Here is a 13,735-nt window from a genome sequence, read left to right as displayed (position 1 = left end):
TATTAAGATGACCATTCATGGGAATGTTTGGAAGCAAAAAAACCCACAGTATTTAAGAAAGAAGGCAAAATATACCATCAGAGTCTGTGCTTCTAGATGTGAGGCCAAAATGTTTGTATACCTAAAATGTGATCTGTTTAGGCCAAGTTTCACACTTGGCATTGCTCTGTACACTCTAGTCCTGTCTGGTATTCCAAGTACACTGTACAGCTAAAATGCTGGGATAGTCCAAAGGCACTCTCAATTAATGTGATTCTGGTGTTAAATAAGTAACAGCCTGTAAATTAAGAGAGACTTTCTTTAGCTTTGGAAGTAGGCTAATCCTGGAAAGGCATCATAGATCTGTGCTGAAGGTTCAAAATAGTAATGAGGCACAAGCTGCGATAGCAATCTTGTCACTCCAAAGCTGTGATGTACCTTATCTCTTCTGTGAGCTGCTGTCTCCAGGGAAATATTCCTGCTACACCAGCACAGTCCTGTGGCTTGGAGTTCTGCCTCTGCTACTTGTTGCAGGGGATTAGTGATTAAGTTTAGTCCCTTGGCAATGCGGGGCAGGAATCTGCCTTCATGCAGAGCAGAATTCTTTCCTTTTTCTATTTACACAGCTTACCCTCCTGGGAAAGGGTTTAATTCTTTGAGTGGTCTGTGTCCTGTCATTGCATGTGCTGGCTGCTTTCACTGGGCTTTCCTGGGGGGAGAGTATCTCTGCCAACAAACTATTGCACCCGTACAAATGCTGCCTCACCCTGAAGGCAGGTGACATGTTGCTGTCAGCTCCGCAGAGAAAAGGAAGCCCTGCCTTGCAGTCCAAATGTCTTTATTAGAACAAGCCCAACATTTGGTATTCCAGCCTCGAACGCTGCCAGAACATCCTTGCCAGCGCCTCTGCCAGGGATGGGATAGTTTCTTCTCTTACTTCTCTGAAAAGTGTGATTAAGTGGTTCCTGGATGCTTTGTTCCTAGGTGGGATAATTAATCTCTTCTGGGAAGCCGGTGGGAATTGCAGCTATCTGTCTGAGCCACGAGTGATAAGCAAACAGGGCTGAGAATACAAAGAACTAAGAGGGCTCAATTCTCTTGAAACATGGTGGGAGGGGAGTTTCTCTGCTTTCTCTTCCTGCAGCAAAGAATGGAATTGTTTGGGGAATAGCTTTGAGGAACAGAAATGTGTTCTCCTAAATCAGATTTCTCTTGACCTCTCTCATTTGCTGTAGCTGTCTTCCCAGGGAGGCAAAATGAAGGTTCATATATCTTGGTTAGCTGTGGCAAGTTTACTTTCTTTCTAATAAAAGCTGGGTTTCTGACTGATGCAGATACTCCCAGGTCAGAGACAGTTTTCACCAGTGAGTGTCGAAAGTCTGGTTTTCAGCAAGGCAAGCCTGCCCTAGTTCTTCCCACCTCAACATCCCTTTGCTGTGTTTGCACCTGGAAGAAGATGGATTCAGTACCTCATCTTCCAAGAGGGCTTGTTTCTCAACTTCTGTATGTTTTTATAATCCCTTTCAATTTAAGGACTAAAAGGACAACTTCCAAAGGTGGCGCACTGAAATGAGCAAAGATCCGGTGTATCTGTGCTGCAGGAGGCCCAAATACCTGCCCTCAGCCACACAAAATGCTTTTAGAAAGCAATGCTGACCAACTGCTTTCATGTTTGTTGCAGCTGCTACAGCTCCTCTGTGCCAGTGCAAGGTATCACAGTCAAAGAATTTTCTGAAATGCATAATTTTGAGCAATGCTGATTTCATGTGAACACCAGAGCACATGAAATCCAGGTCTTTTTTTTTTTTTTTTTTTTTATGGAGAGCATATTATGCAGGGGTATACCTCTCAGGTATGCTAGGCCCTCCTTCATTTACCTGATGATGAAGTATATAGAAGATTAGCTGGTATGGAAGATGCATGTCCTGGAATATAAGCTCATACAACACGCCAGTAAGTGCTCACAGTGTGAACACACTGCTTCATGTAATTTTTGCCAACCTTATTACCCAGGTTTTACATTGCACAGTGGTTCTGCACTAGCATAGGAAATTAATATAATAAAACTCAATGCAGGTTTTTGTAGAAGGGACAGTAGGTATTTATTCTAAACACAACTGTTTTCAGTCATTCACTTGTCTGGGTTTCACTCGCTCACGCTCTCACCGCCCCATGCAGGCACCAAGCCTCGTGCATCCAGGGCTGTAGCCAGGATGGATTGTGTGCTGCAGGGAGGACCAGGAACACCATCTGTCAAGCCCTTGCTGTGTCTGCTGAGTTGTTCTTCACAACAGACTGGCTCTTGGACTGGTTTTTTTTCTTACACTTTCTAGGACTTACCTGCTATTTTGGAGTGATCTTTCACCTCGGGGTCTTGCTCTTTTTGATCTCAAGCAGCGCTGACACCTTTTTTTTTTCCCTTGTTTGGGGGATCTTTATGGCTACAGTCTGCCGTCAGACAGGCTGTGGAAGTGATGTGCTCTCTAACCTAGTTGTCCTTCTCCTGTCATTGAAGGACAGATCTGCTGCTGACAGGTTGGTTGTGCTCTCACACACACACAGATGTTTCCATTCATAGTTCATCCAGACCAATCTTAGCACTGGTTACAAATCTCTACAGCAGTGAGTATTTTCTTCAGTGAGTATATATCTAAAAATTTGCTTGAGAGAACAGTTATGCACTGTAGCAAGTGCCTATCGGGTAGTTTCAGGACACCGAGATTACTGCAAGGATACAATTCCGAATATAGGAATAACTCACAAACAACCCCCTGAGATTCAGCAGAGATCTCAGCTCCATCCTGGCTCTTGCATGATCTACATCTTGTTTTGGCTGGGTTTTGCTGCAGCTGCAAGACACCATGTACAGCATTCAGAAAGCAATAGATTCTGGACTTGCGTGTAACTTGTTCCTGCCAACCACTTTTCTTTCTGAAAATGGAGCAGAAAGACAAAAATGGACCTGGAACAAAAGCCTGCTAGCTGCCATAGTGCCTAGTGAGTTGTACTCACAGTGTTTTTGTTCTTGCTGGCTACTGCTGAGATGATTAAGTTATGGAGAGCTCAGGTGATTTTTACCTTAGAAAAGCACAGCAGGGGGGGACTGGCAAGACCTTAGAGGATTGTTCTTTTAATATTCAAGACGAATGTGCCTGTCCAGCAAGGAGGCATCTTGTCAGCCATATCATCTCTCTCTTCCACGGGGAGGGCAGCACCAGCCTGAGCCCTGTCTGAAGGCCCTGTTGTGACAAAGACAGGAGGGAGAGGACAGCCTGGCACGTGTGCTGTCAGCATGGGAATCTCGAGCCCCTTGGCTTCGTTCTGTCTCGTGCTGTTCCTGCATGCTTGGACCAGTTCTCCCACTGGGCATATGGGGCTGGTGTGAAGCAAAGCTGGGACTTAGGCTGAGAGAACTGCCTGCCCTTCTCTGCTTCACTGTGGAGCAATAAATACAAGGAAGCTGGAGGAAATAGTGACCTGGCTTCTAACTTCACTTTCCTTCACCAAAAATTATCCATTGCCATTCAAGAATGATCAAAAGACCCGATTCCTAAACACACCATTCAACAAATTCTCACTGCAGCTATTCACTGCAAGAAAGTTTCTTCTTTGACATCCAAAGCCAGGGGACTTCTAGACTCTTTTACAGCAGATTATCTTTGGGACTCTTCTTTTATCCAAGTCCTTTTAAAAAATGTAATGAAAGGTGTTGTTAATACAGTTCAGGCTATAAGAAATCGATGCCTTTCGAGATGGTAACCAGGAAAGGAGTGGGGATTGTTTCTGTAATACATCAAGAAATTCATCAGCCTGTTGAGCAACAGCATATCCTTTTGTGCTGGTAAAGCTTGACCAGCATAGCTTGGAAAGGGTGTGACCTTGAGAGCTGTAGTTACAGCAGTAAATGGCTGTGAATCCCACCTTCAGCAACCTCTTGGGAACAGACAGAATTGCTCTCTGAAGACAGGTAGCTATCTTTTATTCAGTGAGTCTGAGATGACTAGTGATTGCTAAAAATGGAGCTCGCCTGGCAAGGTGGGGAAGGGAATGGGGGAGGTCTTTGTACAGAATTCACTGCATAGTTTTTATAGCACTGTTTCGGTGGCAGAATTCATACAGCAGAAGGAATCGGATACGGGAGCAGAGTACAATGTGTTATAGCACATAAGACAGCACGTCACAGTGCTAAAAATGTTACAGAAAAGTGGAGTGGCCGGGAGAGGAGCAGAGCTTGTTGAGAGGCAGAGACAGAGATATTGCCTGGCAGAGGAGAGTGTGCAGTCAGTGGAGTTAGGGTGGGGTGGGGTCCTGCAGGGATAGATGCTCGTGGAAAACCTTCCAAGCCAAAGTGAAGGCTCCTGCAGCAATTCCCATTGACTTTGACAGGGTTGAGGGGCTGTAGTCGGATGCGTGTTCCATTAATAATTCCTCATGTGCATCATAAATATTTTAAAGATTGGGGCAACAGACATGAACAAGTTCTGCCTTCCTCCTTAGCTGATAGATCTCTACTTGGCTTCTGGGTGTAAGATGCGATTTAAAAGATGTTAACATGCAATATGGATGAGTGTGATTGTTACACGGAACATTACAGCTCCCTGAAATTGGAGTTCTGATGGGTTTTTTTTAATGCTCAAATAAAATAACTGTCAAATATGTTATCAGTCTCAGAGGAGACTTCCCCCTCCCCGTTGCTTCTGGCTGAAGGAGTGTGTTGCTGTCCCTGGTTTTTAAAGACAGAGCTGGAGAACTTTAGCTCTGTGCTAGATGTAGATGTATAGTCAATCTGTTAGTTCAGCTGTGCAAGTCAAACCACTCAGGTGCAGGGCTGTGTTTAGGTGTGCCAGGGGGTGGCTGTGTTGGAGCTGGCTGGCTTCACCACCACCCCAGCTGGCTGAACCCACAGAGCAGTGCAGCTCTGCAGGAGTCAAAGTGTGCAACTTGTGTAACAGAGAGGCAGGAATAGGGATTTGGTCCAAGGGTGAGGATACGAAATTCTCTTCTCCTCTTGACAGAGCTCCTGAAAAAAAAGGTGTTACAGCCAGCCTGTGAAGGGAGCAGTGAATCCATCCTGCGTTTCTTCTGCACAGACACATCAGCCAGTGTGTGGCCATTACAAATTGGTACAATCAAGATCAGTCTCAAAGTCTTCTAAGAATTAAGAAGTACAGTATCAGGAGGAAAAGAAATGGAATATGTTGGTCTGTCTTGGGAACTGGTAACTCACAAATGGTGTTCAGGACTGATGTGTAAAGAGGAAGGGCTGGAAGAAGATTCAGAAGGAAAAAGCAAAGCACAGGAATAAACTCTCAGGAAAGGATTTTAAGAACAGATTAGACAAGCAGCTGTCATGGATGGTGTAAATAAGGCTGCTCTGGCCTTGGGACCTGGATGTGGACTGACTGACCTGTGGAGATGCATTCTTACCATGTTTCCCGAGAGTTTTACAAGATTTTGACAAGTTGATTCTGCAGATGCTTGCAACAGCATAATGGATACCTGGCATATAGAGTCCCAGGGGCAATTTAAAAATAGATTTAGAAAAGAGGTCAGACAAACGCCGCACGGACAGGAAAAGAAATTAATGATACATTTTCCCTAAATGTGTCTGTGCCGTTACACACTCTGCATGCTAATGGTGCACCCTGTGAGAGGGATCAGCACAGCTGCTCTGCATTTGCTTTATAGCATTTTGCATTGAAATCAGTGTTGTCCATCTAGGCATTCAAATCCTGATCAGTTTACAGGCAAACTCTGAAAAGCTGGTCCTCCATGCAGTCATAGATAAAGAGCAGCTGCTGTGCCGTTAAGGAAGCGACTGCACGATGCTTTGCATGAGGAGAGGAAGGACATGGATCTTTTTGCAAGGGTTAGGTCAGGAAATGCTGCTACCTTGAAAGAGCAGAGAAGCAAACAGCTGGCAAAGAGCCTTTAAGTCACTCTTAAATTACACTACAGAGGACAAATTCCATATGTCCTGACCTACAGCATGCAGTGCAGGAGCACAGCCATCAGAGACTGCTGCACAGATTTCCTAAGTGATCAGGATTAGGAATGTTGTGTTTAAAAGAAGAAGGTCTGGGCAATCTCAGCCCCAGTCGGAGCACATGGCTCCTAAGATCGAGTGAAGGCGCGGTTTTGTTCTGCATATAAACGTGTCACAAAAGACAGAAATGTTTTATGTGTTGGGCCATCTGTGCCATAAGCCGGGATGGTGGTTGGTACCTGCTCTGCCTGGGGGCCGTGTGCGGGGCCTTGGGATGGGGCAGGAGCTGCCGGCCCCGGCGCTGCTGCCTGCGCTGCCTGCGGGATCTTGTCTCCCTCTCGTGGGTGTCTGCACGGCTGCAGCGGGAGCTGCTGTCACTGCTGTCCGAAGGTGTGTCCCTGCTGCCGTGCCTGCAGCATGGTGTGCGGGGGGCTGTGCTCGCTGCCTGCTGTGCCAGAGACAGCTCAGGCTTAGGAATAAATGGCTGTTTTATCCATGTGGCTGAAATGGGGTTTGCAGCCTGTGCTGAGCCTTGGGGGGAGCTGCTACCTGTGCAAACACTGTTAATGTTCATGCAGGTTTCTGCTGCATTGGTGGGCTCAGAGATCCCAGGGTCGATAGTATGCAGAGTGTCGTCTTTCTGCTGTCCCTGCTCTGCCTCCTTACCTACAGCTGAGGGACAGGGCCTGAGCATTCTCCAGCCAAATGTCCTTCATTTGTCCTTGACACCCTGGAGGCATCACTGACCTCCCTGTGCTCTCTCTCTGCCTTCTGGTCAATAATGAGTCACGTTCAACTTACAACCAATTCCACAGCAAACCCATGATCTTTAACTTCGTTAAAACCATTCTCGTTCCGCTGTGGCGAAGCAGAGCCCGTGAATCACGATTAGTGAGAGCAAAGGGCCAGACGAGATAATTAATTTCTCTTTGCTGTTCAAAGGCTGTGCTGCCCTGGCTCAGGGGAGGATCTGTGCCCTTTAGACAAAAGGCTGAGGAGTGTCACCTGTTAATCTTCTCTGCGTGCAGCCCCTTGCAGCATGAGATGGTCCTGCTGCAGCCCCTGTCCCCAGGGCCCTGCCTGGCTGTGACAGCTGCTATTTGCAAGTCAGCTGAAAAATGCTCCTTCTTTATTCCTCTGGCTATTTTTAGCATTTCTCTTTAGATTGCAAAGACATCTCATATCAGTGATAACCAGGTCATAGTGATTTCTCCCCTTAAGGGAGAGGCATGTTTGGCAATGGGAGGGGAAGGGCTTTCCAGGATTGCTCCAGTGCGTGTGAAACACATCTGCTGGCTGTCACCCACAATGGAGCCAGCACTGTCACCTGTGGCAGATCCCTTCAGGAGCATGTCTCTTTGCCAGCACATCCAGCGTGTGGTGATTCAGCTGGAGAGCTGGTTGCTGAATCGAGGGCAGGTCAGAACAGCTCAGTTTCATCAGAGGTCAGGCAAGAAAAGTCTGCTGGGTGTGTGGCAGGGTGGTAGGTGAGGGCTCTTAGAAGCACCAGGGCTGCGTTTAAAGAGCTGAAAGAAGTCACAGTGGTCCCTGGAGCTCTTTTTCTCCCTGCTTTAGCTTCAGGAAAAGCAAGTGAGTGAATGGGGAAGGTCTCTCCCACCAATCTCACCATACACATCCCCCTCACCTCAGCATCCCAGCTTGTCTCTGAGCACTTGACAGACAGAGCTCACCGAGCTGGATTTGAGCATCCTAAATTTAGTTGATGCAGCAAAATGGTTCCTGCTGGGTTTAATTCACCTTCGTACTAAATTTCTGCAGTTTTATTTTCCTCTTCCCTCTCCTCTCAGGGGAGAAGCAATGACTTTCTTGGAGGTAGCTCATGAGTTTTCCAGACAGAAATTGTTTCCACTCCAGGGTTATTGGCAATACCCAAATATATGTGCAGGAATTGGTCAAAGCCAAGGAGCTTGATTTAGAGCTGCTGCTTCTAATGTCTCATAAAGCAGCACTCCAAAAGGTCAGCCTCTGTGCAACGAAGCAGCCAGTCCCACTAGCTAATGGCATAATCTATTAAAGAATTAATTTAATACATTTTCCCAGTCAAATATAACAACAGCAGGGAACATTAACTGTCTAACCTAATACTGAGTTTCAAATAGTGCTAGTAAACCTATTAACTAGGGCTGTTATCCAGAGTGACTGAGTCTTGACCTTGGTCTGCGTTTCTAAGTGGGCTTTGCCATTCCTCTTGGGATCAGCCTTAGAGTTACAAACCAGCAGCAGCTTCATTCAAGCACAAGGGCTCAGCTCCTTCTGAGGGTCTGTGCTTGTGGGCCAGCCCTGGTGTCCCTGCAGCAGCGTCCTCCCCTGGCTGTAGTGTGCTCTGAGGAGTGTTCACCATTTCCAGGTCATCCACAGCCCTCTGACTTTTGAATCTGTGTGGAGGTAACAGCAACCTTTGCTTTGCTGTAAACACTTCCAGTTGCTGTTGGTTCACCTTTAGCCCAACAGCTCTTGTTCCTGTGCTTTTTAGCATTTTCCTTCATGCTCTCCTGCTGTTTTCCTTTATATCACTGATGAAGGCTGCAGCACAGGCTGCTCCCTTAGCAGGTGCTTTGAGTTTCTCCTGAGCTGCCCAGCTGCTGGCAGAGCCTTTGCTGACAGCATTCACAGCATCACAGAATGGCTTGGGTTAAAAGGGGCCTTAAATATCACCCTGCTGCCATGGGCAGGGACACCTTATACCAGACCAGAGGAGGGGTGAGCTGGTGTATGAGAGCATGGGTGACTTCTCTCCACATGTGTATAAAGTGCAGACAAATACTTGGCATTGGCCTTTGATGTGATTCTCCCTCCCAGCAGGTAAGAAGTGGTTTTCTGTGACAGGTTTAATGAATTATTTTGAGGATCCAGGGGCCAGAGGGGTTTTTCTTCTTTGTTGTCCTGCAGCATGTCAAGTCTCTGTGGGTGTTCTTCTCCCAGCTTTGTGTTCCCACTGCAGTAACGTGGCTGGAGTTCATCCCAGAGAAAAATGGCTCTGAGATCTGGTTCTGGGTGTGCTGTGCACTCTCACAGCCCTCAGCTTCACTCAATCTTAGGCCTCCCCTCCTCTCTCCTGGTCCTTGGCATCTTGTTAATTAGCCCGAGCATCTGTTCTGAGCACAGCAGTGAACATTTCCCTGAACAGTTGTGAGCTGTCTTGTCAGCCTGTTATTTACGTGCTTGTTCAGGTCACACACTCCCCAGGGCAGGAGTGAGACCCTGGCCCATTTATCTTCCATGAGCTGAGAAAAATAAAGAAAACATTTACCTTCTGGCTGATGGTCCATTCATCTCCTGCTGAATCTTATGTCTTTCTCTGTCAGGTCTCCTTTCTCTTGAACTATTTTGAGTTCTCTAAGCACTAGTTTTCATCCTTTTTTGACTCTCTGTGTGCAGCTCCAGAGGCCTGAGCCAGCAAGCTTACTGTGTGTTGCTGGTCCTCGTGTGCACCAGGACTCTCTTCTTCCCTCCTTGTATGGGAAAATCACGAGCCTGATAAAGCCTGTCTGGCTCCAGGCTCCCTCTTCCCCTGCCTCCCCCATCCCATGTCCCTGCAGATTTACCAGCCCTGGGGATGTCTCTCTGTGCACAGTTCGTCCTCGGAGCCTGGCCACAAATCCAGCTCCTGTGCCCGGGGTGCTGCTCCCCAGAGAGGGCTGCCCCAGCAGATGCCAGGTGGGTGGTGGGGCAGGATTCCCCTACCCAGAGGGAGCAGAGTGTGGCCCTGTGCCACCCCTGCTCCCAGGACAGATCTTGGCACTGGGGATGCACCTTGTGCCGCTGAGGAGTTGGTGACACTGAAAGCCAAGAAAAATGTTAAGCCTTCTCTGCAATTAATGCCAACAATAAATCCCGCTGTTCCTGTTGTATCTCAAAATATCACCCTGAATGTTTGTGCAACAAACAGTGAACGTGGGGTAAAAAACCACTGAACTGGGGAAAATCCACCCTTGGAGAGGCCCTCCCTCCCAAGCCTGTCTCCCAGGATGCCCAGACACCTGACCCCTCCTCCCTTTTCACAGAGGTGACATTGTAAAGAGCTCAAGGGCAGGGTTTTCCGTGCTGATGGCTCAGCAGCTCCCTGTGTAGCAGCAGTAACCAGGTTTCTCAAAGAGCCAGGTCAGCACACAGGGAGGTGCAGTGCTCCATGGAAGAGTCGGGCCATTTAATGCCCTGTGTCCCTGTCACAGGGGGCTGAGCCACCCAGTGAACCTGTCGTGAGGACACGAGCTGGGGACACGTTCTCTTCAGCCCATGCATGGCGAGATGCTGAGGTGTGTGTGTGCTGCCTTTCTAATTCCTTGTCAGAATAAATAAATATTCCCGTGGGGCTGAGACCAGGTCTGAAAATAGCTAATGAGAGCTGAAATCCTAACCTGAAATTAACGTTCTGCCGGCTGAAGGGGATTTAAAAAGAATTTCTTTTTTTTTTTCTTTTTAATGTCTTTTAAAATGTAACTGGCTTGCAGGGGGGGCATCAGTGAGTCTTTGTGGCTGAGTCAGCTGTGTGAGAGCCTGTGGTCCCCAGCCCGCCCTGCAGGCAGGGCTCTGATCTACCATCACTTGTACCCAGTGTGCAGCCTCCTCTCAGCATCCTGAGAAACGAATTTGGGGAAGCAGGGAGCTGCATCATTACGTGGGTAATTGCCCCCCTCCAAGGATGTTTGGAAAAATGGAGGAGGTTTGTAATTGTGCCTGGCTTTGGCACGCAGCAGCTTCCCCGGAGGCAGAGTGGGTACCCTGGCACAGAGCTCCTGACGTGTGTCTCAGCAGCCGTGTCATGGGCTGGCAGATGCCTGCAGGACAAACGTAGGTGTCAAATGCTGGCCTCGAGCCTCCTCCTTACCATTTGCAGCGAGTTTTTCTACAACCTCTAAAACAGCTGCGTAAATCAGGGTGCAGCTGAGTAAATCTTGGTTTGTATCAGAGTGCCTCAGCGTCTGACGCTTTTGTGTTGCTTCACACGTGTCCAAGTGCAGTGACCAGCACCTGTAGCCACGCCATGGACCAGCCTCAGTACCTGGTGACTAGATTTGGAGGCTCTGTCCTCCCAACAGCTTTTGTTTCGCTGCAGTGACTGCGGCAGAAGCGTTGCTGATGTTTGAGGATGTTGCCCCTTTAGCCTTGCAGTGTTCAGGTCCTTTTTGTGACTCGTTGTGGAAGCAGATATGAACACCACAGAGGGGACGGGGTGGATGCTTCTGGTGTTGAGCAGTAGGAAATGGGACCTTCTGGTCGAAAAGGAGATGTGTTGCTCTCCATGTATGTGATAAGTAAATGGGGAATTGAGCCCCGAGGGGATTGAAGCTCACCCCCCTCATCTCACTTTTAACCACTGCTCTAGATGCATTATTTCCTCCCAGAAATGAGGATTGGGAAGAGTCAATCAGGGATCAAGAGGATCCCATAAGCTACTCCAGGAATCTGCTCCCTGAAGAGGTGACAGGCTGCATATGAGACTGAGATGGCAGAGATTTTACAATGAGTTACAGTTAAACAAACATTAACCAGTTGGTGACTACAGACACTATTGTGGTTTTTTTTGTGCAAGGAAACAGATTTTGAATGGATTCCATGCAACTAAACTGTGTGGAAATCAGCAAGTTTTGCAAGAGAAGAAGGCTTCTCTAGATGTCATTCATTGTAAAGGTGTATGAAATCTGGTTCTTTAGTTAATGGGTTGCTTTAAAACGCAAATTAACCACTTGCCAAAATAATTTTCTTTTGCAGCTTGAATTTCAGTGGAGTCCATCTGGCATCTGCTGGGCAGTTCAGTGACTTCCTGGGGAGCATGGGCCCTGCACAGTTTGTTGGGCGTCAGACCTTGGCCACCACCTCCATGGGTAAGGAATGCAAAGGTGTTGGGTGGCTTTAATTTAGTTTTGAACCGCTCCTACAAGCCACTAATAATGTGTCCAGCGTCTGCTGATCTACCACTGTCCTGCTCCATTTCTCTGTTAAATCAAGTGTGCTTGGCTGAAAGGTTTTGCTGACTGCAGCACATGTGGCATTAGCAGGAGAGCAGCAGCTTTGTGCTTTCCTCCCTCAGCTCTGAAAGACACAGATTAAGTAAAACACAACTAAAGTCCTGAAAATGCATCCTGTGCACCTTGGGGTTTTTCTTTCTCTCTAAGGCCCACCGTGCTCTGTAAGGATTTTGTTATTGTCCACCATAATTGCATTTTCCAAAGCAGCCTGCAATCCTAGGTGCTTTTGTTTGGGAGAGGTGAGAGTCTTGTTGCCACAAAGAGTAGGAGACTGAGCCCCCAAAGCCATATTAGAGGGCTGGCAGTCGAGTTTGCTTTTGAAAATGTGGGCTGGAATCACTGTAGAGCTGCTCCAGAGTAACACAGGAGATCAGGCACATAAAGTTTGTTGCAGCTTGTAGCAGGCAGGACATGAGGGTTGTTTGTAAACATTTTAATTGCCCAGGGATATATGTTTTGAAAGTCTTCTGTTTATTTTGACATTTTGGTTTAGGGGATGTGGAAATTGGCTTGCAAGAGCGAAATGGGCAGCTAGAAGTGGATATCATTCAGGCTCGAGGACTGACACCAAAACCCGGCTCCAAAACACTGCCAGGTAGTATGCTTTGATCTCCTAAAGTAATTCCCTGAGCCCCAGCCTCCCGTGATGCTTGTGAATAGGAGAAATTTTAATTTCACTGGGCTGTGGCAGGACTAAGCAATCTGTGCAGCATTTTAAAAAAGGCTGCTTGAGCAAATCTTTTCCCTGCTGTAAATGCCTTCTTCAGAAATACCTGAGACGTGGCACTCTGTCTTTTCTAAAGTGAGCATGAAGATTTGTTTTCCTATTTGACCGTGTTTATTTTTTCCAGCTGCTTACATCAAAGCTTACCTGCTGGAGAATGGCGTGTGCATCGCGAAAAAGAAGACAAAAGTGGCTCGCAAATCATTAGACCCTTTGTACAATCAGGTGTTACTGTTTGCTGAGAGCCCCCAGGGCAAAGTATTACAGGTAAGATGAGCAAATCTCAAGGCTGCCCATCTCTCTCTTCCACCTCTTAGGGAAGATAATAAGTCTGGCAAGGGACCTGGATAATTAACAGGGATGAGAAAAAGCCAATGTTTTCATTGAACCAAATGCACTCCATCTGAACGTAGCAAATGGAAAGGAAACCCTTTTTTTCCACACTCAAACTGATGATTATTTCATCCTCTGCCAATTACCATGAATGCCTACCAAGAAGAAGTTGATTTCTATTTTTTTAATTCTTTCCTCCCCCCCCCAGTTAGGAGATAGGTGGTACCTATAGCTGCTAAACAATTTGCAGCATGGGTTATCTTCTGTGTTTATACACATTCAGAACACTCTGCTTTGGCCATCACCCAGTCATATATCCTGCCCTTTTCTAACCTCTTTTCTGTTACTGCCATACATTTTCTATCATACTCATATTTTCAACTCTGCACCTCTGTTTCCAGAGCAAAGAGTGATTTGCATTGTTGATTCATATAAAAATCATTTCCATCTAATAAAGCCTGACTAAAATCCATTTGTAATACTTAATGTAATTCATCCATGAGTTTCTATCATTTGTCTCAACTGGCATATGAATTGCCAGATAAACTGCTGGACCCTTCTCATTAGTGACCTTTTCCTCATCTCCCTTGATTAGAAGCATTTTCCCCTGATGCAACGAGACTGCACATTTTTGACTGAACTGGGGTGGAACCTGGCTTGGTCTGCTCTTGCCTTGCCTGGGTTTCCTTACCTGCTGCCTTGCTGTCAGGAAAGGCAGTAAAA

General features: G+C 47.0%; 1 protein-coding gene across 1 annotated transcript in view; it reads left to right on the top strand.

Annotated features, from left to right (window-relative positions):
- RIMS4 (regulating synaptic membrane exocytosis 4) overlaps window positions 1–13,735 on the top strand; it is a 54,336-nt gene that overhangs the window by 31,642 nt on the left and 8,959 nt on the right. The window contains exons 3-5 of the mRNA XM_027693842.1: window positions 11,699–11,811; window positions 12,449–12,550; window positions 12,807–12,946. Of these exons, the coding sequence (XP_027549643.1) occupies window positions 11,699–11,811; window positions 12,449–12,550; window positions 12,807–12,946 (355 nt within the window). The remainder of the gene's footprint in view (window positions 1–11,698; window positions 11,812–12,448; window positions 12,551–12,806; window positions 12,947–13,735) is intronic.

The sequence above is a fragment of the Neopelma chrysocephalum genome, unplaced genomic scaffold (genome assembly GCF_003984885.1).
Source record: "Neopelma chrysocephalum unplaced genomic scaffold, ASM398488v2 Primary Assembly neopelma1_94, whole genome shotgun sequence".
Taxonomy (NCBI): domain Eukaryota; kingdom Metazoa; phylum Chordata; class Aves; order Passeriformes; family Pipridae; genus Neopelma; species Neopelma chrysocephalum.
This window is presented reverse-complemented; position numbering and strand designations above follow the sequence as displayed.